The 27393-nt window shown below is 44.4% G+C and overlaps 2 protein-coding genes across 6 annotated transcripts; both read left to right on the top strand.

Annotated features, from left to right (window-relative positions):
- The first annotated feature begins 212 nt into the window (after nucleotides 1-212).
- On the top strand, nucleotides 213-13749 carry ZNF805 (zinc finger protein 805). Its single transcript, XM_081119415.1, has 4 exons — nucleotides 213-435; nucleotides 2681-2807; nucleotides 4502-4597; nucleotides 6787-13749. Exons 1-4 carry the CDS (start codon nucleotides 424-426, stop codon nucleotides 8421-8423), a joined length of 1872 nt encoding a protein of 623 aa, XP_080975541.1. The 5' UTR covers nucleotides 213-423; the 3' UTR covers nucleotides 8424-13749.
- Nucleotides 13750-17069: 3320 nt separating this feature from the next.
- Nucleotides 17070-26846, top strand: LOC308548175 (uncharacterized protein). Of its 5 annotated transcripts, XM_081119289.1 has the most exons (6): nucleotides 17092-17319; nucleotides 17658-17748; nucleotides 18301-18372; nucleotides 18817-18943; nucleotides 21516-21611; nucleotides 22847-26846. In XM_081119289.1, the coding sequence occupies exons 2-6, from the start codon at nucleotides 17713-17715 to the stop codon at nucleotides 24262-24264; spliced, it is 1749 nt and encodes a 582-aa protein (XP_080975415.1). In that variant the 5' UTR covers nucleotides 17092-17319; nucleotides 17658-17712; the 3' UTR covers nucleotides 24265-26846. The 5 variants fall into 5 exon arrangements, with proteins under 5 accessions (XP_080975417.1, XP_080975419.1, XP_080975415.1 ...); XM_081119290.1 differs by lacking the exon at nucleotides 17658-17748; XM_081119292.1 differs by lacking the exon at nucleotides 21516-21611.
- The last annotated feature ends 547 nt before the right edge of the window (nucleotides 26847-27393 follow it).

Here is a 27393-nt window from a genome sequence, read left to right as displayed (position 1 = left end):
CCCACGGCTCAACCTACCAGCGCGGCCTTGCTCGTGGTTTGTAGAGGAAAACTACATTACCCAGAAGGCTACGCGCCGTGCGTGAGCCCTGGGCGCTGGGCCAATGACGGCCCAGGACGGGCGGTACGGCTGGGCGAGGCGGGACTTCCGGTTCTTCGTGTTACGTCACTTGCGTGCGACGGTTCCGTCCACGCCAGCTGTGTGGAGGCGACGGCGTTTGCGGCCACTTCCAGCGCGGCTCCTGGAGAATGAGCGGAAAGGAGACTGAGACGCGTCCCGCGGCCGAGCCGTGAGCCTCCCCGGGCGCAGCGCGGCGTCGGCCGAGGTCACCCCGAGGGCTGCGGGAGGCGACGGGCGCCCGAGCCCGCGGGACGCGCGTGGGCCGCCGCGCCTGGGGCCCCGCTCCCTGTCCGGGGCCCCACGATGGCGGCGCAGGTGAGTGGACGGCCGGTCGGGCCTGGCAGCTGCTCCGCGGGCTCCGGGAGGGCTCCGGGGCCCTGTGGCCGCCGGGCCGGCCGTTGGGTCCCGCGTCGCCCTTGTGCATGTGAAGGGGGCCGGTTGGTCGCGTGTCCGCAGTCTCAGAACGGGGGGGACTGGACGTCCGAACGGGCAGTGGCCAGACGCAAAGCACTTCGACTCGAACCTGCAGCCACTGCCGGGGAGCAGCCGCCGAGCCGGGCTTGCCAGACGCCAGGTCGCTGTCTTTAGTGACAGCCCACGAAGTAACTTCGGTAACCGTCGGCCCCAGATGGCCAGGACTTGACTCGTAACTGTCCCTTTCTCTAATTTTTTTAACCCACTTCCAACTTAAAACCAACCAGAGAAAGCTATATATGCACCCTGACCAGTCATGCTGTGTGATTGCATGTCAGAGCTTATATTATTCTTATTTATTATTATTATTTTTTTAAATATACCTTTATTGATTTCAGAGAGAGGAAAGGAGAGAAAGAGAGAGAGAAACATCAATGATGAGAGAGTCATTGGGGATCAAGCCTGCAACCCGGGCATGTGCCCTGACCGGGAATCAAACCCCAATCACCTGGATCCTAGGTTGAGGCTCAACCGCTGAGCCACGCCCTGCCGGGCCATATTATTTTTTTAAATTAATTTATTAACTTTTTATTTTTTAGAGAGAGAATGGGTGGTGGAGAGAGAAAGAAAGAAACATCAATTTGTTGTTCCACTTATTTACCCACCCGTTGGTTGACTTGTATGTGCCCTGACCTGGGACTGAACCTGCAATCTGGTGTATCTGGACGATGCTCTAACCAACCGTGCTACCCGGCCAGGGCAGGGAGTTTATATTATTTAAACATACATCATCTGGTAGTAAACGTGGAAGCCCTAGTTGGCTTTTTTTATCCTTACGTACCTGTCTAAAATTTGTACATGATTTGAGTTTATCTAGCACCAGAAATGAGTAATATTGCAGCGTCTCACACACTTAGTATGGACCAGTTCATTTATTAGGAATTGCCAAGTGTTTAATTGAAATATTAAGTCAAGAAAACTGATAGAGCCCAGCCGGGCGTAGCTCAGTGGTTGAGCGTCCGCCTAGGATCCAGGCGATCGAGGTTGGATTCCTGGTTGGGGCACGTGCCTGGGTTGTTCAATCGATCCCCAGTGGGGGGGTGTGCAGGAGGCAGCCGATCAGTGACTCTCTCATCATTGATGTTTCTCTCTCTCTCTCCCTCTCCTTACCTCTCTCTGAGATCAATAAAGATATATTTAAGAAAGAAAAAACACCTGATAGGATAAAGCTACAAAGCACAGGGAGGTGAGCACTGAAGGTGCAGGTGAAAAACCATGAACCAATCAATGTCTGGGAGCATTTAAATGACAGATCTGCAATAGTGAGGTGTGTGAGAGTGGAGTGGCTGGATTATTTGTGTTTAATGAGTGGGCCTGGTCATCACAGGGCTGTGGTCCTGCACCTGCTGGACATTCTGCATGGAGGACATTGTGTAGAATAGGGCGGCGAGAGTAACATTGCAAACTCCATATGCAGTGTGTTTAGTCAGGAGCCACTGGTGAAAATGATGACATGAGAGCTGGAGATTTGTCCCGTGGCTTTGGAGTCTGATTTTTTGACCCCTTTGTGAATTGTCCTGGCTGTTGACCACCAGGCACCTGACTGCAAATATTTTTCTCTTGTATTCCCGTATTTCTAGGCAATGATTTTTATGAGCTAATGAACTTATTCATCATTGTTAAAAAGGAACTGGGGACTTTTAGCCACTTTAAGACATGATGTAACTAATATAAAATAATATTGAATGTTAACTGTAATGGGGGGAAAAGGCATGGTGTGAAGCTCTCAGCATGGGGCAGGCACCTGGTAGGACCAGTGAGGGTGAGGTACATCTGTTATTACTATTACTGATATTATTATTATCATATTTCTCATTTCTCTGACTCTTTAGAGCTCTTACTGTCTGCATCTCACAATCCACATGTCATTTCCATTGTCTTATATCAGTTTACAGTGGCTCCTGATAGGAGGCTTCTCTCCTACACTGTTGTAGTATGTCCACAGCATTGCATGAGCTGGGCCCCCAGGAGGTGCTTGGTGCTTTGGGCCGTGATGTCTGCAGCTTGACCATGATGCAGAGATGATCGCCAATCCCATCCCCAGCAGCTCCAAGGCCAACTCTGCTATGTCTGTTTGACTTTCCAGGTGTCTGTGACCTTCGAGGATGTGGCCGTGACCTTCACCCAGGAGGAGTGGGGGCAGCTGGACCCAACCCAGAGGACCCTGTACCAGGAGGTGATGCTGGAAAATTGCAGGCTCCTGGTGTCTCTGGGTAAGTCCTTCCCCTGGCGTGGGGGACCTGCCACTTCCTAATTCCACCCTCTGGCTACAGACCTGGCTGATCAAGGAGGTCTCAGGAGCCGCCTTTCCTCCTCCCCACAGCCTCTGTCATTTTCTTCTTTTTCTAAAAATTTTATTTATTGATTTTGAGAGAGAGAGGAAGGGAGAGAGAGAAACTTTGATTTGTTGTTCCACTTTTTTGTTGTCTTTTTTTTTGGTTAATTCTCACCCAAGGGTATTTTTTTCTTTTGATTTTTTTGAGAGAGAGTGGTGGGGAGGGAGGGGCAGAGGGAGGGAGACAGACACACATCAACTGGTTACCTCCTAGTACGGGGCCAAAGATTGAACCGCAACACAGGTATGTGCGCTTGACTGGGAATTGAACCCAGTACCCTTTGACCCAGGCGCAGTAAGGCCTGCATAGATAAAATTAGGAAATGTTTGATATATTTAGATACTTTATAACCTTATCACTGACCTTCACATGCTTTCCCCAGCTCAGTCTCCTCCAGTCTTGCTAGGCTTGTTACCAGCTCCCCACACACATACCTGCCCCAGGTCTCCGCACTTACTGTTCTGTCTGCCTGGTGAGTTTCTTGGGAAGCTCATCCTTCCACATGGTCACTACATTTCAGCTTAGTCACCACCTCCTCACCAGCTGTTCCGACCCACAGGATATCATGGCAGCTTCTCCCATCACACTTGTTTCTTCCATCACCTTGTTTATATTTTTCGAAGCCAGTGACAGTGTTTTTCCCCAGGGGAAGCTTGGCAATGTCTGGACTCATTTTTGGTCACAGCCAGCATGAGGATGCTTCTGCCATCTGGTGGGTTCTACGTTGGCTCTGGCATTCACCGCTTCTGTTCTCTTTTGCGAATCATCTGCTTGAGCCCTGGTTTCATCTTCCATAAAATTGTATTAATCACAGTTTGTACTTGCTGGTGATGCTATGAGGAAATCCTGAAATAGAATCGCATTTTGTCTGTGGTCACTAGGAAGAACAGTATAAAGCTTTGCTTAGGATCTAAAAAGCGACCTAGCCCGGCTGGGCGTGGCTCAGTGGTTAGAGCATCAGCCCGAGGGCTGAAGGGTCTCAGGTTCGATTCCAGCCAAGGGCACGTCCCTCTGTTGCAGGCTCAATCCTGGACCCCAGTTGGGGCACCTGTGGCAGGCAACCAGTCTATGTGTCTCTCTCACATCCATGTCCCTTGCTTGCTCCCCCCTCCCTGTTTTTGTTCCCTTTTCTCTCTAAAATCAATACATTTTTTTAAATGGGGGAAAAATACCTAGATCACTGAAGATACATACCGTGTTTTGAATGAAAAGAGTCAATATTTTAAATGTCAGTTGTTTACTTCATAAATTCATTTCAATTTTGAAATGATATAAGGCATTTATATTGCTTGACACAGTCCTTTGACTGATTATACCCTTTATTAGATTCTGACTTCGTATTAGGAGTAAAAACTCCATGTCACTGTAGCATATCTTTGGCTTCAAGTCACATGTCAGCATTTTCTGTGGATGGGAGGAGCTTCCTTCTGAATCTTGTCCACATCCTGAAGTCCCAGACTAGACTGAGAGTTTTTATTTCCTTTCACAAAAATCCTTCTGTCCTCAATAGTGTAAATAAATAAGTAAATAAGTAATAAATCCTTGTGTTCTCTTTCCTTCTCTGTGAACAGGGTGTCCTCTTCCAAGACCTGAGCTGATCTGCCAGCTGGAGCACAGGCAGGAGCTATGGATGGGGAAGGAAGACCTCTCCCACAGCACCTGTCCAGGTAGGAGCCAAGCTGTGGGCAAATGGAAGACCCTGCAGCCTTGAGACCTTCAGGAGACCACTGGCCGTGGATCCCTGAGGAAGGCTCTTGTTGTGGCCTGTCTAGTGGTTTGGAAGCCATGGAGCCCTTTGACTTGTGGGCCCTCTGTCCTCATCAAGGACAGAGCTGTATGAGCTAAGGTCTGTTGGGGTTCAAAGCCCGACTTGCTGATTACCAGCTCTGTGGCCGTAGCAAAGTTGCACAATCTTCTAGTGTCTTTGTATAAGTTAAAAATAGCCTGTGGATCAGACAGAGTCCAGAATCTCAGTGCTCAACATATGGAAGCTCTTTTTCTCACAGCAGGACCCATGGGGGTCAGCAGGGAGCTTTGTACCATGCAGTTATTGAGGGACCCATGTTAGTTCTTTCGTCAACATGTGGTTTTCAGGGTGTCCTAGCTGGCAGAGGAGAATGGAGAAAGGAAGGATGTCACATCCACTCCCACAGACACCAGTTTCCCTCACATCCCACTGAAGAGAACTAGGCATTTGAACATACTTGGGTGTGTGAAGCTGAGAATTGTGGTGAGGCTGTATGTCCAGTGTGAGGAGCAGATGCTTTGGTGAGGAGTCTGCTACACTTGGTTAGTCCCTGGAAGATGTTAGTCGTAATGGTGCCTCTGTCTTTGGGTTGTTGGGGGATGTAATCTCATAATGCATTAATGCATGAAACTGCTTAGCACAGCATCTGATCCATCGTAAGTGGCTCATGCAAAGCAAGCTGTTGGTAGTATTTATTACATCAACTGAGGAGATTATGTTGGCTTTTTCTTTCATTATGTTAATGTGTATTACATTGGTCAGTTTTCATATGTCAAACCATCCTTGTTTTATGCATGCTGTCAAGATGTTCTCTTTGTCTTTACCATTCAAAAGTTTGATTATAATTTTTCTCCTTGTGACACTATTTGAGTTATCTTTCTTGCATTGAGGTTCTTGGATGTTCATGTTGATATCTATTCAGATTTGGGAAGTTTCAAGCCATTTCTTCAAGTGTCCTCTCTTAACCTTTCTCTCTCCTCCTCCTGGGAATCCCACTATGAGTATATCAGTTCCCTTGATGGTATATCATAGGGCTGTTAGGCTCTGGTCACTTCTTTTTCTGTTCCTCAGACATGATAATTTCCATTCGCCTATCTTCAAGTTTGCTGATTCGTCTTCAAATCTTTGTGTCTCTCTTGTAAATTTTTTATTTCACTTATTGCACTCTTCTGTTTCAGAAATTTTTTTTTTCTTTTTAGGTTTTCTAGTTCTTTATTGATATTTCCTTTTGTTTATATATAATTTTCTTGAGTTTATCCGTATCATCTTTCAGCTCTTTGAACTTCTCTAAGATGATTTATTTATTTACGTTTTTATTGTTTTTTAAGCCTACTGCACCTAGTATTCCCAGGTGGTCTCCCATCCAAGTACCAACCAGGCCCAACCCTGCTTTGCTTCTGAGATCAGACAAGATGGGGTGCATTCAGGGTGGTATGGCCATCGACAAGATACTTTTTAAAAAGTCTTTGTCTAGTAGGTCTGCATCGGGGTGTTTTTCAAAGAGTTTTAGGAGGAGTTCCAAACATGAGCTGCCATGTCCTCAGGGACTCATTAAACTCCTAGCATTGCTGTTAACAATACATGCATGAAGTATTTCCAACCTAGGAGTTTCACCTGGCTTCAGGGTTTTATTGACTCTTATTTCATAAGCACAGTTGAATGACTAATTACCTACGTGACTCAGTCTCCTGCCCTCCTCCATCTTTTTCCAGAAGCCCAGTTGTTGTCATATAGCTCAATGTCCCAACCCTCTAATCATATGGTTAGTCTTTTTACTGTGGCTAGGCCTTGCCCTGAGTCATCTCTTTAACATAAACTATGTCGGGTCCCAAATGAGTTACCTATTTGCATAAATATCCTGTCTGGAATTGACTGTTTCTTCTCTAGCACTCTGCCCTGTAATCCAGCTACTTCCCTGTGTCTCCCATTCAAGGTATCAATAGTTCCAAGGACTAGGAAAGAAAAAATTACAATCCTGGTATTCAGAGGTAACAAAACATAGCAGACACAGAAGCATTATTTTCACCTTTTTTTTAATCGCTGAAATGCTTTTTTTAAAAAAATGTTGGTATTACTAACAGGCTCTGTTGTGTATTGGATTTCTTTCAGGTGAGAAGGGTAAACTCAAGACCACAGAACCTACTACTTGTGAACCTGCCCTGTTTGAGGGAGCCTCATTTCAGGAACAGCTAACACAAGGAGCTGAATCCCCAGAAGACTTCCACGTGGACCAAACCAAGGATCAGAATGGGCCATTGGAATTGCAAGAAAGACAGTTGAAATCAGAGATAGAACTGCGGAAGGAGAAGCTTCCTAGGAAGTCAGGCTCTGAACATGGTGGCTTAGGGACAGCTGATGGGGTGTGTTCAAGGACTGTGCAGGAGCCAGTCCCTCCAGGAGGTGCTGTCCTTGACCATGATTCATGCAGATTAGGTAAAAATCCCATGATTCAGGAAGAGGGAAGTATCTTTAAATGCAATGAGTGTGGGAAAGTGTTTAACAAGAAACGCCTCCTTGCTCGACATGAGAGGATTCACTCTGGCGTGAAGCCCTATGAATGCACAGAGTGTGGGAAAACCTTTAGTAAGAGCACTTACCTCCTTCAACACCACATGGTCCACACAGGGGAGAAGCCATATAAGTGCATGGAGTGTGGGAAGGCCTTCAACCGCAAGTCACACCTTACACAACACCAGCGGATTCACAGTGGAGAGAAACCCTATAAGTGCAATGAATGTGGAAAGGCCTTCACCCACCGCTCCACTTTTGTCTTGCATAACAGAAGCCACACTGGAGAAAAACCCTTTGTGTGCAAAGAATGTGGAAAAGCCTTCCGAGATAGGCCAGGTTTCATTCGACACTACATCATCCACAGTGGCGAGAATCCCTATGAGTGTTTCGAGTGTGGCAAGGTCTTCAAACACAGGTCATACCTCATGTGGCACCAGCAGACGCACACTGGGGAGAAGCCCTATGAGTGCAGTGAGTGTGGGAAAGCCTTCTGTGAGAGCGCCGCCCTCATTCACCACTATGTCATCCACACTGGGGAGAAGCCCTTTGAGTGCCTCGAGTGCGGGAAGGCCTTCAACCACAGGTCGTACCTCAAGAGGCACCAGCGGATCCACACTGGGGAGAAGCCGTATGTGTGTGGTGAGTGTGGAAAGGCCTTCACCCACTGCTCCACTTTTATCTTGCATAAGAGGGCCCACACTGGAGAAAAACCTTTTGAGTGTAAAGAATGTGGGAAAGCCTTTAGCAATCGGGCTGACCTCATTCGGCACTTCAGCATCCACACTGGAGAGAAGCCCTATGAGTGCAGTGAGTGTGGGAAGGCCTTCAACCGCAGGTCAGGCCTCACGAGGCACCAGCGGATTCATAGTGGAGAGAAGCCCTATGAGTGCATGGAGTGTGGGAAAACTTTCTGCTGGAGCACTAACCTCATTCGACACTCCATCATCCACACTGGAGAGAAGCCCTATGAATGCAGTGAATGTGGAAAGGCCTTCAGTCGCAGCTCTTCCCTCAGTCAGCATCAGAGGGTTCATACTGGGAGAAACCCTGTCAGTGTGACAGAAGTGGAAAGACCCTTTACAAGTGGACAGTCCTCAGTCAACCTCCAAGAACTCCTGTTGGGGAAAGACTTTTTGAATGTAAACACTGTGGAAAACGTTTTGCCAGAAGAAACATCTTACTCAGACTCTAATCATTCATACCAAAGAGAAACCCCACAATTTTCTTCCCTGTGAGAAAACCTATTGCAAGATATCAGTTGTCCTCTTAACGAGTCATATTGGAAATTGACCCTGCCTAGAGCCTTATTCTACACCAGAGAATTCACCCAGGAGAGAGACCCAGTGGTTATTAGGCACTTAGAAAACCTTCAGCTACATCTTTACCCTTAGTTTACGCTGCAGTGTTATCTCAGGAATTTTTTTTTAAAAAGAAGGGAGAGACTTAGAAGAGAAAATGAACTACATCCAGTTTCTTTCAGACTCCTTGCCATGCCTATGGCACTTTGTCACGGATTTCTTAGTTTAGTTTAGGAGGAGAGTTTTGTGTCAGAGGTAAAGGACCTAGGGTCTTTATGTGTCTTGTACATACATTCATTGTAGTACAGTGTTCAGAGAGTTAGACAGTTGAGGGTAAGTCTGGAAACTTTCATTGAACATCTTTGTTCTAAAACTTTGTACTCTTTTTTTTTTAAAATCCTCACTTGACATGCTTCCATTGATTTTAGAGAGGAAGGGGGAGAGAGAGAGAGAGAGATGGATGCGAGGAAGGATATCAATTGGTTGCCTCCTGCACGAACGCCGACCGGGGATTGAACCCCCAACCTAGGTATGTACCCAGACCAGGAATTGAACCCGTCATCTTTTGGTTTACGGGCTGACGCTCCAACTAACTGAGCCACCTGGCCAGGGCCATTGTTTCTACTCTTGAGCTTAGTTTTTGTGAGAAATACGGGCTGAACCATCAAATACTTTTCTTTTGAGGAGATAAAACTACACATATGAACATTCACATTTATTACACCAGTTAATGCTGTTTTTAGGCTTTGATTTTTAAACAAATCTTTTCTTCATGTGGTTTTAAAGACCTAATACTTAAGACATTTTCATGGCCCTGTACTATTGGATTACTTGATTGCTATAGTTATATGGTAAATTTTTTAATTGGGTAAAATGATTCTTTTGTCATCTTTTATTTGAAACTTGTTTATCACTCTTAGTTACTTTTAGTTTCTACGTAAAATTTTAGGTATACTTGACTTTTTTTTTACCAAAAAAATTATCAAATTTTATTAGAAATTGAGTTAAATTGGCAGATCAGTTTGTTGAGAATAGGCATCTTTATTGTGTTGGGTCTTCCATTTATTCAACATGGTATGTCTCCAAGTATTTGATTTGCATCAGTACTGTTTTATAAATTTCAATAACAGGTTTTGTACAATTTTTATAAATCTTTGGTAGTATACAAATGTAATGATTTTTGGATGTTATTTTGGCATCATGCAAACTTGCTGAACTGTAACCATTTATTTGATAGAATGCTTGGGATTTTTCCACATGGAAGTATAATTAGCAAATAGACATAGTTTTTTTCCTTCTCATCTGTATATCTTTTCTTGTCTTACTGTAGTAGCTAGGATTCCCAAAATAATGTTGAATACTAGGTAGTGAGAAAGATATTCCTGCCTGGTTCCTCATATTAGAGGGAAAACATTCAGGTTTTCATCATTAAGTATGATCTTAGTCTTAAGGTTTTCTTCATAGAGGTTTCTTATCAAATTTAGAAGGTTTCCCATGTTCCTATTTGCTGAGTTTTTTCATTATTTTGAATGGGTGTTAAATTTTGTCAAATGTTTTTTCTCTATCAGTCAACATAACCATGTGTGTTTTGTTCCATAGCCTATTGGAAATGATGTTTTAAATGTTTTTCTTTTATTTTTTCTGTAATTTATTCCCCCATCACCATTTATTCCCCCTATAACCTTTCCCTGCCCCCCCCCCCCCCAGTGTTTTAAATGTTGAACCAGCTTTGTAGCCTTGGAATAAGCCCCACTCGGTCATGGAGTCTAATTTTCATATATTGTAGTACTCAGTATGCTAGTATTTTTATTGAGGAAAGTTTCCTCTGTTTTCATGAAAGATAATATTCAGGCTCTTCCTTTTCTTACTTTTTTGGGGTTTGCGTGTTGGTTTTTTGTACTGTCAGTGTCTGGTTTTGGTGTGTAGGTGATACTGGCCTCCCAACATGTGTTGAGAGCTGTTCCTTCTATTATTTAGAAGACTGCGTAGAGTTGGCTTTATCTGTTCTTTTAACGTTTGGCAGCATTCTCCAGTGAACCGTTTAGTCCTGGAGGTTGCTTTGGATGCTTTTTAATTATGTATTTATTTTATTTAATATGGCTAGAACTATTTAGAGTATCTGTTTCATATTGGTTGAATTTTTATGGTTTGCCCTTTTCTAAGAATTATTCTATTTCATGTAAATTTTCTTATTTGCTTCAAGTACACCTTTATTATTATTTTGATGGCAGTAGAATTTGTTTATATACCCTGTTTTATTCCTCATATTGGAAATGTTTCAACTCTGTTTTTATCTTTGTCAGTCTTAGTATTTATCAATTTTTTTATCATTTCAAAGAACCAGCACTTTACATCAGTTTTTGCTGCGTTACCTTTCTGTTCCTTATTTCACGGATTTCTGATCTTTATTATATTCTTTTTTCTACTTGCTTTGGTTGTATTTTCCTCTAGTTTCTTGAGGTGGATGCTTAGATTATTGACTTGAGATTTACTTTTCTAATGTAAGCATTAAATTCTATAATTTTTCCTCAAGGCACTGTTTTAGCCTCATCTCACAAGTTTTAATACGTTTTAATTACATTTCATTCAGTTCTAAATATTTCTTCACTTGAGACTTCCTCTCTAAACCATGGATTATTTACAAGTATGTTTACTTTTTTAGTGTTTGGCATATTTCATGCTCTCTTTTTGTTACTGATTTCTAGTTTATTGCATGTTTGATCTAGCAGTTTAAATTTGTTGTGGTTTGTTTTATGATCCATGATGTAATCTATCTTGATGAACGTTATGTAAGGCTGCTTAAAAAAATGTGTTCTCTACTGTTGGATGGGGTTTCTTTAAATATCTGCACAATCCTGTTGGTGATGATGATACTCAGATTTTCTCTATCCTTGTTGGTTTTCTGTGTAGTATTTCTATCAATAGCTGAAAGACGGGTATTGAAGTCCTGCAGTATCATTGTGGAATTGTATGTTCCTCTCTTAAATTCTACCAGTTTTTGCTTCATGTATTTCAAAGTTTTGTTTAGTGCATACATGTTTAGAATTGTCTTATTGGTTTATTGACCCTTTTATCATTATATAATGCCCCTTTTTGTCTTGTAAATTTTCTTTGCTTTGATGTATACTTTATCTGACACTAATATAGTCACTAATGCATTTTTGGTTAATGTTTGCATGGTTCATATTTTTCCATAATTTCATTTTCAACCTTATCTGTATCATTACATTTGAAGTAAGGTTCTGTGAATAGCATATACTTAAGTCATGCTTTCTTTTTATCCATTTTACCAATGTCCGGTTTTTAAGTTGTATATGTAGACCATTTAAATTTAAAATGATTTTTGGTATGTTAGGGCTTAAGTCTGCCGTTTTATGATTTTTGTTTTTGTTTACTGTTTATTGTTCCCCTGTTCTGTTGGCTTCCTGTGGGTTAATTTTTAGAATTCCATTTGCTATGTCTGTGATGCTTTTGAGTATAAGTATTTGTATTTTAGTAATTACTCTAGGCATTGTATTATACATCATAACTTATTTCAGCCTACATCATTTCAATACTTTGGCATGTAGAAACCTTACTCTCATTGAATCCCTTTACATTCCTTTATATTCCTTAATATAATTGTCTTAAGTATTTTCTCTTCATACTCTAAATACCATATTGGGCAATTTTTTTTTCTCCTATTTCACCTTTCAAACGATTTTTACAAAACTCATGAGAAGCATAGTCTGTTCGCCTGTACTTTTTTGCGTTCCTTTCTTTGCTATTCCTGAAATCCCAAGATTTCTCCTGTTAACATTTCCTTTCTTTTTCACTAATCCTATACTTTCCATGGTAGGTCTTTCTGGTAACAAATGTTTTTCTTTTTCTTCATTAAAAAATGTCTTTATGTCCCCTTCATTCCCAAAGGATATTTTTGTGGGATATAGGATTGTGGATCAGCAGTTTATTTTTAATGCTTTAAAAGCCTGTCATTTCCTGTCTTCTTCGGTTTCATATGAGACATCTGCTGCCATTTGACTCATTGTTTCCTCTCTGTTGTGCATCTTTTCTGTCAAGCTGCTTTCAGAGTGTTTTTTGTCTTTGCATATAGAGTTCAGAAGTTCGATTAGGGTGCGACCAGGCATGAAATTTGGGAGGGTTTATCCTGTGTGTTTGCTCAACTTTTTGAATCTGTTAGTTTTAGGCCCTTTGGCAAATTTGGGAACTTTTTAGTTATTAATTCTTCAAATACTTTTTTCAGCCCCACACTTTCCCCTCCCTCTCAGCGACTTTATAACATGCATGTTAGGTCTCTTGTTTCTGCCCCCCAGGTCCTCCAGTCTTGCATCTATTTTTTCCCCCAGTCTGTTTTTCTCCGTTGCTCAGACTAATTGATTGCCTTTGATCTTTCTTTGAGCTTACTGATTTCTTTTCTCTCTCATATCTGATCTGTTGGGCTTACCCAGTGAGTTTGCAGTTTGGCTTTTTAAATTTTCAGTTAATTTCCATTTGATTCTTTTGCATATCTTCTCTCTCTTTGCCTAGTTGATAATGACAAAGAGGGACTCCGAGAAAACAGGCAAAACTGTAGTAGCCGAGTCGTGGTTCTCTGGAGGAACGGAAGTCTTACAGGCGCCTGTGTTGGTATCCACAAATATTTCTGAGAACAAATATTATAACTGGGGGCGATCTGCAGGTTGTCCAGAGTTGTCTTCTCCAGGAAAGGCTTCTGTGTAACGTCCCCCAGCTCTGTAAACCCTGTTATAGCCTTAAGGCAGAAGGGGTCAGTCCTTCTCCAGGATTACTCTCCTCTTTGGGGTTGAACACCCCCCGATTACCCTCTTGTCTAAGACCTCTGTCTGTCTTTTATGCCCCGAGTGCTTGGTCTTTAATTTTTTCCCTCTTGATCCCTTCTAGCCTCATAATCAATACCTGTGTTGCGGTGTCTTTCTGCCACACATGTCCATTGAGCTCTGCCTGTTTCTCCCACAAACACATTCTGTGTAACTGTTGTGTCCACTTTTGTCCCCACCCCCTTACATCCCTTTCACTCCGCTGACAACTAAAATACGGCCTCTACTGCCCTGGCTGGGTTGGGCATCATCCTGTGCACCAGGAGGTTGCTGATAATAATTCCTGGTCAAGGGCACATACTTGGGTTTTGGGCTCTATCCCCAGTAGGGGGTGTGCAGGAGGGAGCTGATCAGTGTTGCCCTCTCACATCGATGTTTCTCTGTCTCCCTCTCCCCCTCTCTCTAAAAATCAATAAACTATTTTTAAAAAGAGAGAATCGCCTCTACCACTGTCACCTGACTTAAGCAGGTCTCATGAAGTTCCCTTTTGCCCCTTCCCCATCCCCCACCTCCATTGTTGGGCCTTTTTACTGCTGCCCTCCTCTCTGACTTGAAGGTCCTTACCTGGTTTCTGTGAGTTCCTTTCCTTTTCCCTCAGAGGATCTGTGTCTTCCATCTATTAAACCGTTGTACTTCCTAGGACCCATCTGTGGTCATTGCTTTCTCATGTGTGATGTGTTCCACAGGTGAGTTAATTCCCTCAAGGCATTTTACTCACAATGATCTACACTTCCCCCAGATCCATATCTCCAGGTTAGATGTTTCTCCTGTTATCTACTGATCATCCTTCCACACCTCGGTGTACGTATACACTGAGTTTATGCATGTGTCAGGTAGCCATGGAGATGGATGCATCATAATAATCATAAGAGCAAAGAAACGTACAGTATTACTATGTTTTGAATGTTGTACACACATCACCTCTTAATCTTTGCAATACGTCTATGTTATCCTCATTTTACAGATGAGAAAACATGAGGAGCAGAAAGGTTAAGGAATTTGCCCAAAGTTGTACAACTGATGAGGAAGCATGAGATTCCCTAATCTCAGGGATTGGAGGCCAGTTAGGGTGGCTGCAGAATCCATGCCCTTATCATTTTCCTGTATTCCTTCTCACAGGGTCTTTGTTTTCCTCATCACCATTCATTTTTACTGAAATGGATCAAATAATGCTCATTTAGCCGTCACCTCCTCTCATTTGACGCTACATCTGGTCCAGTCCTTCAGATTGAGCAAGATAAGCCAAGCTTACTCTTTAAAGGCTGGATAATGTGTTGTATCTCTGTAGAAAACACAGACTTCTGGGTTTGAGGTTGGGGGAAGGTAGGGAAAGGCTAAGGCACGTTTTTGGTTTTAGACATTGTGTTTGAAGTGCCTGAAAACCATCTTAGTGAATCCCATTATCTTCTGTCTTATCCAAGCCAGAGTCCTCACAGCCATTTTTTTCCATCACCCAACATCCAGCCACTGTCTCATTTTCATCTTACCATTTCATTTACCTTAGTAGACACTCAATATGTGTTTTAGGGAATGGCCACACACAGCACTATGTCTTTATTGTAATGTTTGGGCACCTCACAGAATGCTTATTACAAAGCTGTGTATATAGTCGGCACAGCATAGGATGGGTGGACATCAAAGAGAAACTACACAGATCTGTAAGACTTTCCAAGTCATAATGACTACCCCAGGTTTGATGATTTGCTACGAAGACTCCAAGGATTCAGCATATTATCTCACTCAACGGCTATGATTTATTACAGCAAAATGATACAAAACAAATTCAGCCAAGGGGAAAGGCTCGAGGACTGAAGGCAGGAAATCGGGGACAAGCTGTAGGAGTTCTGAAAGCTTACTGAAGCTTCGTCCATGAGCCATGACTGCGCGTGAAATGTCCACAAGGGGAGTTCATTAGACACTCAGTGCCCAGGGGTTTTATTGGGTGCTCTTTGTCCAGAACATAGCCAAGCTTCTAGACCTCCAGCAGATAGCAGGTCACCAGCACACGCCACATTGTTTACACTGAGCCATTCATCCTTTCTGGGAGTGGTGGGAGACCTAAGGTCCCCAAATTCCACCCAGGGCAAACTTTGAAGCTCAAAGGATAGCAGTCTAAGCTCTGCTATGTTAACTCTTCCCAGTGACTAGAATAGACTAATGTTTTGGGTAAGTTCAAACATCTAACAAATATTCAATAAGTTTCCTACAACAAAAAATGTCAGCTTTGAGGCGAAGGCTCATATACATGTAAACCATTGTAACTAAAACAATCAGGTAACTCACAGTGGAAATTCTTTCCAAGCAGTCGGGATTGAATTTAGTGATGGCAAAGTACAGAGAATGGTGAGAAAGGACCTTCTCTCTCCAAACATATCTATATAGATATGTCTCCAAGTGATTCCACTTGCAAATACCCCTTTGTTTGCCATTATTTTACAAAGGTGTGATAGCCAGGTTAATGCTGTTTCCATGCACAGATGTCAACGATTTCTCATTTACTCTTTGTTCTCATTGTTGAAACTTGTAGCCTTTGCATCAAGAAAGAGTAAAAGCATATGGGGTCAAAACAATTCTTGTATCATTAAATGTGCATAACTTGAGATTAAAGAGTGTGTTGTTGCAGGCTTCAGTCACGTTCACAGGTATCTGTGTTTCACTGGGAAGGAGTGGGGGCTGGGAGGGCCCGCGACAGAGACTCCGTGCTCAAGAGCTGCCAGAACCTGGTCTGTGGGTGCAGCTCGCCTTTGTACTCACACCCCAGCCCACAGGTGGCCTTCGCTGTCTCTTGTGAGAAGCTGGGGTGCCTCTGAATTGCTCAGTGACGTCACCCTTGTGTTTTTCGGGTTATCATTTACAATGTGTTTGCTCACAGGTATGTTGCACATCTCATAATTAAACTGTCCCTGCTAAATTGTAAATGACCAGTGACAAGAGCCTGGGCCCCCTGGTCAGACTACCTGGTTGTGCATCCTGGCCTTGTTCTTACCCGATGGGTGACTTTAAGGAGATTCCTGTGCACTCTTTTTATAACTTGGAGATCCACATATTAAGCATAGTTTTTTCCCCTGATGTCTTGGCACCTGACACCGTGCTCATGCTGGAGAGACTGCTCTTCCAGGGCCAGAAGATGGTTCCTAGAGGTAGCAAAAGACTCCCGTGCGCGTGCCTTTTACAGGCCAACAGGCCAATCCGGAGCGCTCGCCCCTCGCCCGCCCGGTTCAAGGCCTCACACACGGAGCCATTTCTCCTCGCCCTGCTCCATCCAGGGCCCGGGCCGGACGAACAGGGCCGACTCCCCGGCCCCCGAGGCGGGCCTCCCGGGAGCGTGCACCCGCCGGGCCTGCGCTGCGGCCGCGGCGCCGCCTCGCCCTCCGCTGGGAAAAGCCCGGCGAAGGCCCAGCGCCCAGAGGCCAAGGTCCCGGCGGCGGGGTCCCGCTAAGAGGAGCGGAGAGAGGGCGGCGCCGCGGGAGGACTCCGCGCCTGGCATTGCCGACACTCCCGGCGAAGGCCTCCGCCTCCGGAGCCTCGACCGCCCCTCCGCCAAGGGGCGGCCCCCGGGCTCCCGGGGGAAGACGGGGTTGGGCAGTTCCCCACATCCGGTCGCCTGTATGGAAAAAACTACATATCCCAGAAGGCAACGCGGCGCTGGACCAATCACGGCCCAGGACAGGGCCGTTTCCTGCTGCCCGCGCTTGTAGGGCGGGACTTCCGGCTCCTCTGATGAAACGTCATCTGCCTGCGCCCACTCGCCCCTCCCCCGGCTGTGGGAACTGGAGGAATGGGGTCGGGCGGCTTTCCTGGGCCGAGGCGTGGAAGGGGCGTCCGGCGAGCGCCCCCCAGGGCCACGACCTCGGTCCCCGCAGCGCTGAAGGGACTCCCTGGGCCTCGTGTGCACCTTACATGGGGAAACTGAGCTCGGAGTGCGACGGTCGGTCGAGGTGACCCCGCTCTCTCCACGGGGTCGCGCGATGGCGGCGGCTCTGGTGCACCCGGCGCAGGTGAGCGGACTGTGGTTCGGGCATTGCCGCTTCTCCGCGGGCCGGGAGAGGGCTCCCGGGCACGGTGGCGGCCAAGGCAGCCGCTGGATCCCGCTCTGCCCTCGTCGCTTATTTACAACAGTGGCGCGTCTGCGGCGCGTGCTCAGTCCGCGCGTGGGTTCCTTCCCGGGGCCCCCATCGCACCCGGGCTTCCCGCAGCCGCCCAGACGGTCAGGGCGTGTCCTCCCCTCTCCCGCCGACCTTCCGCCTCTTCCGTCCGCCCGCCTTGTCCTGCGCTGGCCTTTGCCTGGAGACTGCACGGCCTCCCTGTCACGTTCTTTTTTCTTTTTTTTTTTTAGAGCGAGAAAACATCGACTTGTTCCACTTATTAATGGTTCATTGGTTGTTTCTTGTATGTGCCCTGGCCCGGGATCAACTCACCACCTTGGGGTATGAGGATGACCCAGTATCTAACCGGCTGAGCTACCCAGCCAGGGCCTGTCGCCTTCCTCGCACCTCTGCTCAGATGCCACCTGTTTTGAGAAGGGCTGTCCTACGGTCACCCTTTCCATGCTTGGCCAATTTCTGGCATTTTTGTGTAGGAAACCTGGCCCCATTAAATAAGTGTGTCTCGTTGAATTTGTCGGAGATGTGGGAGCAAAGAGAAAACCAAAAAGCATTGAGTCCTTGGTGTGGGCTGACAGGCGGGCGTAGTATGTCATCTCATTTCACCCTCAGTTCCTCAGAACTGAGTTCTGTTATCATTGCTTTGTACAAGAGGCTCAGGGAGGTTCAGTTACCTGCCCAAGTTCACTGGGGTTCTTAAGTAGCAGAAACTTAACCAGCCCTGGCTGGGTGGCTCAGTTGGTTAGAGCATCGTCTAGATATGCCAAGGTTCCGGGTTCGATATCTGGTCCGGGCAACCTTTTTGTGCATGGGATGAAACTCAACCAGCTGAGGCACACTGACCAGGGCTATGTATTTTTAAAAAAATTTTTATAGCTGTTGTTGCTGAGAATTATTGATCCAGAAATTGAGGTTCTGAGAAATGAAGTCCCCACGTTCACACAGCAGGCAAGTATTGGTTTTAAGATTTTAGATTTACATCTTAGCATGACTTTAGAGCTGAGGACTTCTAGTCACTTTAACACGACAAGTAAATAGCCCTCAGCACGAGGAGGGCATACAGCGAGGACCAATGAGTCTTAAGTGCGGTCACTTAAAATTGGTACAGTTTTCACTATCACTAATATTTGTTTCCATTCCCCTGATATCTTAGAGTCCTTACTATTCTGTGCCTTCCAGTCCATACAGGATGGTCCTTCTCCAGTGGCTCTACATAGGCGGCTTCTGTCTCCTACCCTGCTGTCATCAGTACAGAGCAGTGTCCCTGCTTGAGCCCAGCACCGAACTTGGCCCTCAGGAGGTGTTGGGTCTCTGCACCTTTTCCACTGAGACATCTCTGATCTTATCCAACAGCCCCTAGACCAACACTGCTGCCTCTATTTGACTTTGCAGATGCCTGTGACCTTCGAGGATGTGGCTGTGAGTTTCACCCAGGAGGAGTGGGAGCAGCTGGATCTGGCCCAGAGGATGCTATACCAGGAGGTGATGCTGGAGACCTGCAGGCTCCTGGTCTCTCTGGGTAAGTCCTCCCCAACTCTGCCATGTGGGGGACACTTGTCACCTTAACTCTGCTCTCTGGCTCCAGGCCTGGCTGGTCAAGAAGGCTCTGTGGTCTGCCTACCGACCTCGTCACGACTTTAGTAATTTTCTGGACTCACTTTTTCCTGCCTGGTCTCCTTGTATCTCAGGGACTGTTGGGCAAAATGCATAGTTTGCCTCTGATCACAGCCAAAGGGTAAGGATGTGTTGGGAAGCAGTGGGGGTGTCTCACGGGACCCAAAGGCAGGGTTCCTGCTGGGCTCCGAGGGACTGATGAGCTTAGAGAAATATGATTATGCCCCAGCTTCTGGGTCTCTTGTCCTGGCTTCTCTCTGTGGGCTGGCTCCTGTCACTCACTGTTGTTTCACAATGGCTTTTTCTGCCAGTTATTTTGCAGAAGGAAGTAGTCACCTAGACTGTGCTCTCTGAGGCCGACATATTTCTCGTCTCTACTTTTTTCTGTATGTTTATATTGTTTCGCTGGACTCATTTAATTATCCCAGCATGCTATCCTCAGCAAGTAAGGAAAATAGAGCCATTGCAGTGAGTCCCTCATAAAGCTTGATCCATTCAACTTAAAAGAGATATCTTCACTGTGAAAAGTCTCTGCATTTTTTTTTTTTTTTAATCTTTATTGATTTCAGAGAGAGGAAGGGAGAGGGAAAGAGAGAGATAGAAACATCAATGATGAGAGAGTCATCATTGATCAGCTGCCTCCTGCATGCCCCGGACTGGGAATTAAGCGTGCAACCTGGGCATGTACCCTGCCTGGTAACTGAACCTTGGTCTCCTGGATTCTAGGTCAATGCTCCAACTGCTGAGACACGCCTAGCCAGGCACTCTCCACATTTTTTGATAGTACAAGTCTTTTTTGAGTGTGAGATGTTGATAAGAATAGATGATATTTGATGTTTGTTCAGATTTCTCAATTTGACTAAATCACTATGTGAAATTCCCAGTGTTTATTTTTAATGGTTCAGGAAATGCTGAAGTCTGGCCTCCCCATGTCTGCCTCTTCCTCTGGCCCCTGTTTCCTGAGAATTGAATTCTCCTGCTCACATCGCCCTCTCACCACCACAGCCTACGTTGTCTGAGCCTGCTGGTCCCATGCAGGAGTGTTTGCCATTTCCTCCTTAGTGTAGCACTTGGAAGACCCTTGGTGTCCAGTCCCTGCTCTGCTACTTATTTTTCTTTTTTAGAATTTTTTATTGATTTTCAGAGAGAGGCAGGGAGAGGGAGAGAGAAACATTGATGTCAGAGCGAAACATCAATTGGCAGCCTCCTGCAAGCCCCCTCCTGGGGATCAAGCCTGTAACCCCAACATGTGCCTTGACTGGGAATCAAAATGGCAACCTTTCAGTGTGTGGGTTGACCCCAGTCAACTGAGCCACACTGGCGAGCTCTGCGTTCCTAGACAAGATACTGAACCCCTCTGTGCCTCAGTTATCCCATAGGTAAAATGAGATGATACAGTATCTACTTCACAAGACTGTTTTGAGGGTCAATGTCTCAGAACAGTGCTTCTGTTACCTTGGTGTGTGTCGGTTTAGTGGCTGTGATCTCTGCGGCTGTCACTACTATTAATGATCTCATCATTGACCCCATAGTCATCATCCTCATACTTGGAATCAGCATTTTCTAGAACAGTGTTGTGTAGCTTTGTAGTTAAATAGGCCAGATGCACCCTGGCTGGTGTAGCACATTTGGTTGAGTGTCATCCTGTGCACCGAGAGGTCACAGGTTCAATTCCTGGTCAGGGCACATGCCCAGGTTGCAGGCTTCATCCCCAGTAGGGGGTGTGCAGTAGTCAGCCAATCAGTGTTTCTCTCATCGATGTTTCTCTCTCTGTCTCCCTTTCACTTCTCTCTCTAAAATCAATAAAATAAAATAAAGCATATTTTTTAAAAAATAGGCTAGATGCCAGAGATGACCCTGGTTTCCACCTCGGTTCAGCCATTCATTTCATGATTTCAGCAAATCACTTTATCTGCCTGAGTCTTGGTTTCTTTATCTATTAAATGGTACTGAGCGCAGTGTGTACTTCATGTGGATGCTGTACGGAAACCCTAAAGTGGGATTTTTCATGGAAGCACGAATAATAAAACACTTTGCTTAGGATGTAAAAAAAAGACAGATCAACGAAGACAACTTGTCGCTGTGTCTGTCTGCCTTTCTCTCTCTCTCCCACTCCCCCCCCCCCGCTCCCTTCCACTCTCTAAAAGTCAATGGAAATAATATCCGCAGGTGAGGATTAACAAAAAAAATTAAAATTAAAGCATTTTCAGGAAATATGTCTGAACGGTGTCAGGATACTATGGGATAGAAATCAGAGGGAACTGGTGCTGTCTACGTGGGCAGCACCGATGCCTACAGTGTTGGAGCCCCAATGATGGTGCTTCTGCAGTTGGTTTTCAGGTTGCAGCATTTTGTTTATATGGATGGGAGCAGCTTCGTGTCAAGGTCTTCCCCTTGTCCCTAAGTCCTGCCTAGATGGAGAGGTTTTCTGTATTCTCACCCAAATCCCCGTTTCCCCTTTCTGTCCCTCTGAACAGGCTGTCCTTTGTCTAAACCAGAACTGATCTCCCCGTTGGAGCACAGCCCAGAGTTACAGTCTTTGAAGGGAGGACTCCCCCTAAGCTTCTGCCCAGGTGGGTGCCAACAGCCGACCAGGTGGGGATCATGACCACTTGCAGACAGCGAGGTGACTGCTGCTGTGGCATTTGTGGAAATTTTCTTGCTGTAGCCCCTGGAGGCTTGGGATCCATGGAGCTTTTTAACCTATGGTCCTTCTGTCTCCCCCTCTCCAGCCCTGTCACACTCTTTACCACTCCTTGGGAGTGTTGGGGATGTATTGAGTACATATGTGTTCTCGGCTCCAGCTGCCTGGGCTTAGAGTAAGCTGTGCCACACAGCAACCTGTGGTCCTGGGAGGCTTTGTGAGCTCCTCGTGCCACTGATGTCTCAGCAGTTTCATGCCAAAAATAGTCTTTGTCCTCTGTTGCTTCTAAATCTAAACCTCTCCTATGGATAGCTTCCCTTCTTACCTGCCTGGAGGAGGTGGTGTCCTGACCATGGCCAATTCCTACACCACAGTCTAGATCACACCTTCTCAGGGAGCCTGCCTCTTCACTTCTTTTCTGCCTCTTCTGTAACTTTATCCATTCTCTACCCAGCATAAAAATCCTCTCAGAGCCTCACTCTTGGGGAAAGTGAATACAAAGTGCTGAAAGTAAATAAAGAGGCTTGACCCCGTCATCAAATCTTCTTTCCCTGTCCAATTGCTCTACTTGGAAAAGTTGTCTGTTCTTATAAGAGATGTCTACACTTGCATTTTGTGCCTCCCACTTAATATGATTTCTTGTACTTTTAATTTTTTTATTTTTAAATTTTTAAAATTTTTATTGATTTTAGAGAGAAGATTAGAGAGACATATCCACATCAATTTGTTCCACTTATTTGTGCTCTCAGTGGTTGATTCTTATATGTGCCCTGACCAGGGATCGAACCTGCAACCTTGGCATATAGGGAAGACGCTCTAAGCAACTGAGTTACCTGGCCACGGCAATTTCTTGTACTTTCTAAAGGTGTGACTCCTATGCCCTGTTGCGCAAAAATTTTTGCATACCTACAAACCCTTCTAACCTCCACCTAGCTCAATAGACCATCTCCAGCATCTCATCTTGAGCTCATGACCTCAGTAGGGTCTCCCCTCTAAAGATTTCAAGAATACAAGAACCAAAACACATATCTGGTTTCAGATAAGAAAAAACAGCAGGTACAAACCACTATTTTCATCTCCTTACTCTCACTGAAATGATTTTATTTTTCTGTGTTTTCATCACTAATCAGCTCTTTTGTGTATTGAATTCCAAATTCCCTTCAGGTGACGGCACAAAACTCAAGACCATAGAGCCTCCCTCTTCCCAACAGGCCTTGTCTGAGGACATCTCATTCCAGGAGGGACTGACTCAGCGAGTCTCAGGGGACCCCGAGGTTGGGCAAGGCCGGGACCAAGATGAGCCATCAGAAGTTCAGGAACACCACCCAAGACCAGGGATGGCCCCCCCAAAGGAGAAGCTGCCTAGGAAACTGAGCCCTGAATGTGACAGTTTAGGGAGAGACGATGGTCTGCCCCCCAGGACTGTCCAGGAGCCAGCCTCTTCAGATGCTCTCTATGCGCAAGATTTACACAGACCAGTGAAAGGTCCCTCAATTCATGAAGGAAAACAGTCCTACAAGTGTGAGGAATGTGGGAAACTATTCAATAAGAAATGCTTCCTGGTTCGACATAAGCACATTCACACTGGAGTGAAGCCCTATGAATGCACAGAGTGTGGGAAGACCTTTAGCAAGAGCACCCACCTCCTGCAGCACCACATGATCCACACAGGGGAGAAGCCCTATGAGTGCCTAGAGTGTGGGAAGGCCTTCAAGCGCCGGTCACACCTCACCAGGCACCAGCGGATCCACACTGGGGAGAAGCCCTATGTATGCAGCGAGTGTGGAAAGGCCTTTGCCCACAGCTCCACTTTTATCTTGCATAAGAGAGCCCACACTGGAGAAAAACCCTATGAATGCAAAGAATGTGGGAAAACGTTTAGCAGTCGGTCAGACCTCGTTTGGCACTTTAGCATCCACACTGAAGAGAAACCCTATGAGTGCAGTGAGTGTGGGAAGGCCTTCAAGCGCAGGTCATACCTCACAAGACACCAGCAGATCCACAGTGGAGAGAAGCCCTATGAGTGCCTTGAGTGTGGCAAAGCCTTTTGCCAGAGGGCAAACCTCATCCGGCACACCATTATCCACACTGGGGAGAAGCCTTTTGTGTGCACTGAATGTGGTAAGGCCTTCACCTACTGCTACACCTTCATTTTGCATAAGAGGGCCCACATTGGAGATAAACCTTTTGAGTGTAAAGAATGTGAGAAAGCCTTCAGCACTAAGAAAGACCTCATTCGACACATCAGCATCCACGCTGGAGAGAAACCCTATGAGTGCAGTGAGTGTGGAAAGGCCTTCAACCGCAGGTCAGGCCTCACGACACACCAGCGGATTCATAGTGGAGAGAAGCCCTATGAGTGCATGGAGTGTGGGAAAACCTTCTGCTGGAGCGCAAGCCTCATTCAACACTCTGTCATCCACACTGGAGAGAAGCCCTATGAATGCAGGGAGTGTGGGAAGGCCTTTGGTCGAAGCCAATCCCTTAGACAGCATCAAAGGGTTCATTCTGGGAGAAACGCTGTCAGTAGAAAAGAAGTGGAAAGATCTTTCACAAGTGGAAAATCCTTAGTCAACCTCTAAGATTCCTATTGTGGAAAGACTTTGAGTATAAACACTGGAAAATCTTTTGCCAGCATCTGATCATTTATACCAAAGAGAATCCCCCCAGTTTTCTTCCCTGTGAGAAAACGTGTTGCAGGATGTCAGTTGTCATCTAATGAGCCATGTTAGTAATGATGCAGCCTAGAATCTCATTCTGCATCTAAGAGTTCATCCAAGAGAGTGATCCAGTCTTTACTGTGCACTTAGCAAAACCTTCAGCCACCTTTTACCTTAGTTTACACTGCAAAATTATCTCAGGGGTATTTAAACAAAGCAAGAGGAGACATAGAAGTAAAAAGACACAAAGTCGAACACAGGTTTTTTGAGACCTCCTGACAAGCCTTTGGCAATTTGTCATCCCTTTAAGTGGGGAGCGGGGAGTGTTTCGGAGATCAGAGTGCCTTGTTCCCTTATTGGTCTTTTGTGTACATTCACTTGTGTTGAATATCAGGAGAGTTAGTTGAGAGTGTGTCAGAAAACACTGTTTTAAAGCCTTTATTCTACAACATTATCTCTACCCATGAGCAGCATGAGTCTTATGAGGACTATAAAGGCTCAAGTGATGAAATGCTTTGTACTGAGATAAAGATGTACCTATCTGGTAGAGAAGAAGCCTCTGAAGTGGTTAAATTTTCTGTTGAAAATGACAAACAGAAACAAACAAAGATACACATATGAATTCAAACTTTTAAAACACACGATGTTTCTTCCTATGACTAACCACCCCAAACTCATTCTTCGTTGTGATCTACTTATTTTTTTCTCTGTGTTTCTGTGGGGTGAGGACAGCAGTGTCACTGCGTAACCTCCTCAGATGGATCCTAATTGTATCCTGATTGTGATTTCCGAGTTTCAGTTCTTAGAGGCTTCTACATCAGCAATTTTCTAGGGGTTCAGTTAGAGCCAAAATTTTAAAAATGGCTGAATTAAGTTAAAGAATAATGGTAAATTCAGAAAAAAACACATAGAATGCATCTCCTCTTTAATCTTACAAAAGATTGTGTGGAGATTCACTCTCAGATAAACTGATTTGAATTTTAACATGAAGTGGGCATATGTACATGCAGGTATGTGTGAGTTTTACTATTTTCACCATGGGGTTAGTCCCAGTATAAAGACTAATGACTAGTACCTTTTATCAGGGTATTTTGGAATTTCTCCTTTGGCATTTTTTTATATGATATTATGAAATATACCGTACAGCAAGCTATAAAAATAATCATATGTTCACTTTGAACCTTCCTCAGGGCTTTTTAAATGACCATGTGTAGATCTGAATTGTCATTGTAGGCCAAGCCACTTAAGATGTATTGATCATGGAGTATTGCAAAGGCCACCTCCATCCTTCTCATGTCATGTCTTCAGCAAGTTCTAGGGCCTGAATATTTCTTCCTAAAAGTTTTATAGTTTTACCTTTTACATTTAAATCTCTGTTCCATGTTGAGTTAATTTTTGTATTACCCTGTGAGGTTTAGGTTGAGTTTGTGTTTTTGCCTAAGTATGCTCTGTTGTTCAGGTGCCATTTCTTGAAAAGACTATCCTGCTTCCATTGAACTGCATTTACTCCTTAGTCAAAAATTTTTAGATTTTTTTTGTATGCACTTTTCTGTGTGTCATCATATGTGGTATTGAGTTTTTAATTTCAGGTTGCACATGATTACTATTATAGAGAAATGTTAATTTTTATATATTAACCTTGTATCCTATGATCTTGTTGAATTCACTTACTAGTTATAGCAGATTAAAAAAAAAATTTAGGATTTTCTTTATAAACAGTATGTTATCAGCAAATAGTAAACATCTTTTCTTTTCCTGTAGTCTTGTCATTTCCGTTTACTGTCTTTATTGTACCACATAGAACTTCCAGTTTAGTATTGAATAAAAGTGATGGAAGGGGACGTGCTTGCCTCATCTTACTGCTAGGGAGAAAGCGTTCAGTGTTTACCATAAATACGATGATAGCTTTGGGTTTCCATATAGATGTTTTTTAGCTTGGAAAGTATCCCTCCTAAATTGCTAACAGCTTTCATTATGGATGGGTTTTGAATTTTGTCAAATGTTTGTCTCCTTCAATTGATGTGATCATATGATTTTTCTTCTGTAGCCTATTGATAAGATGGCTTGCTGTGACTGGTTTTTGAATGTCGAACCAGCTTTGCATTCCTGCAGTAAACCACACCAAGTCATGGAATATAATTCTTTTATTGTATCTACATTACAGCACTCTATTTGCTAGTATTTTGTTGAGGAATTTTATGTCTAAAATCATGAGCATGTTGGTTTATAGTTCAATATTTTGTACTGGTGTTGGTGTCTGAGTAATACTCCTTCCCAAAATGAAATGGGAAATGTTCCCCTCTTTGTTTCCTTTTTTTCTGGATGAGATCTTGTAGACTTGGTGTTATTTCATCTATTTCTGTAACATTATGTCTTGGAAGTGTGGCTTATAAACTGAATATTGCTGGATATTTTTTAGACCTACCAAAGTTACTGACTGCTATTTCAAACATTTATTTTGTGTGATAGCTGGTATATTTGCTTTTAAATACATCTTGTTTTGTGCCTATCTTTGCTTCAGTTCTATTTCTTGTACTCAGAAGGAAATTGTATAGATTATTTACATTCTAAACTTTGCTTTTAGTTGGGAGTATATTTACTCCTATTTTATTAATGCTTAAGCTAAAATTATAACACTTTAACATATATGAGCATAGTGTTAATATTTTTACCTTCCTCTTGCATAACATAAGGGATATTATTGAGGATTGGATGCTGATTCTGTCATTGTACTCAACAAGGAGATAGTATGTTTTATACAGATAACGAACAATTGTATTAATCCCCAGATACATCCATATCTTGGATCTTTATTACTGCTGTTGCTGCAGACCTTCCACCTGAATCGCTTCCCTTTGATTGTAAATGAATGTAACTTTAGCATTCATTTCCTGTGGGTTAGTTTTCTATTACATTTTTTCGTTTTTGGCCACATGTAGTCTTATTTCAGGCTCTTTCTTTAAAAGCACTATTGTTGAGTATAGAAATCTATGTTGGGGATGATTTCTTTGGCATCTTCTGTATGTCCTTCTGTGCCCCTCACCTCCTGTA

Source organism: Miniopterus schreibersii (genome assembly GCF_964146895.1).
Source record: "Miniopterus schreibersii genome assembly, chromosome: 18".
NCBI lineage: Eukaryota > Metazoa > Chordata > Mammalia > Chiroptera > Miniopteridae > Miniopterus > Miniopterus schreibersii.
This window is presented reverse-complemented; position numbering and strand designations above follow the sequence as displayed.

Bases quoted from the DNA above. Each gene is read 5' to 3' on its own strand.
- ZNF805 (XM_081119415.1), top strand. The intron at 2,808-4,501 runs GTAAGTCCTTCC...CTCTGTGAACAG, and splicing joins CAGGCTCCTGGTGTCTCTGG to GGTGTCCTCTTCCAAGACCT. The intron at 4,598-6,786 runs GTAGGAGCCAAG...GATTTCTTTCAG, and splicing joins CTCCCACAGCACCTGTCCAG to GTGAGAAGGGTAAACTCAAG.
- LOC308548175 (XM_081119289.1), top strand. From the start codon at position 17,713: ATGTGCCCTGGCCCGGGATCAACTCACCACCTTGGG. The intron at 17,749-18,300 runs GTATGAGGATGA...AAATTTTTATAG, and splicing joins GATCAACTCACCACCTTGGG to CTGTTGTTGCTGAGAATTAT. The intron at 21,612-22,846 runs GTGGGTGCCAAC...AATTCCCTTCAG, and splicing joins CCCCCTAAGCTTCTGCCCAG to GTGACGGCACAAAACTCAAG.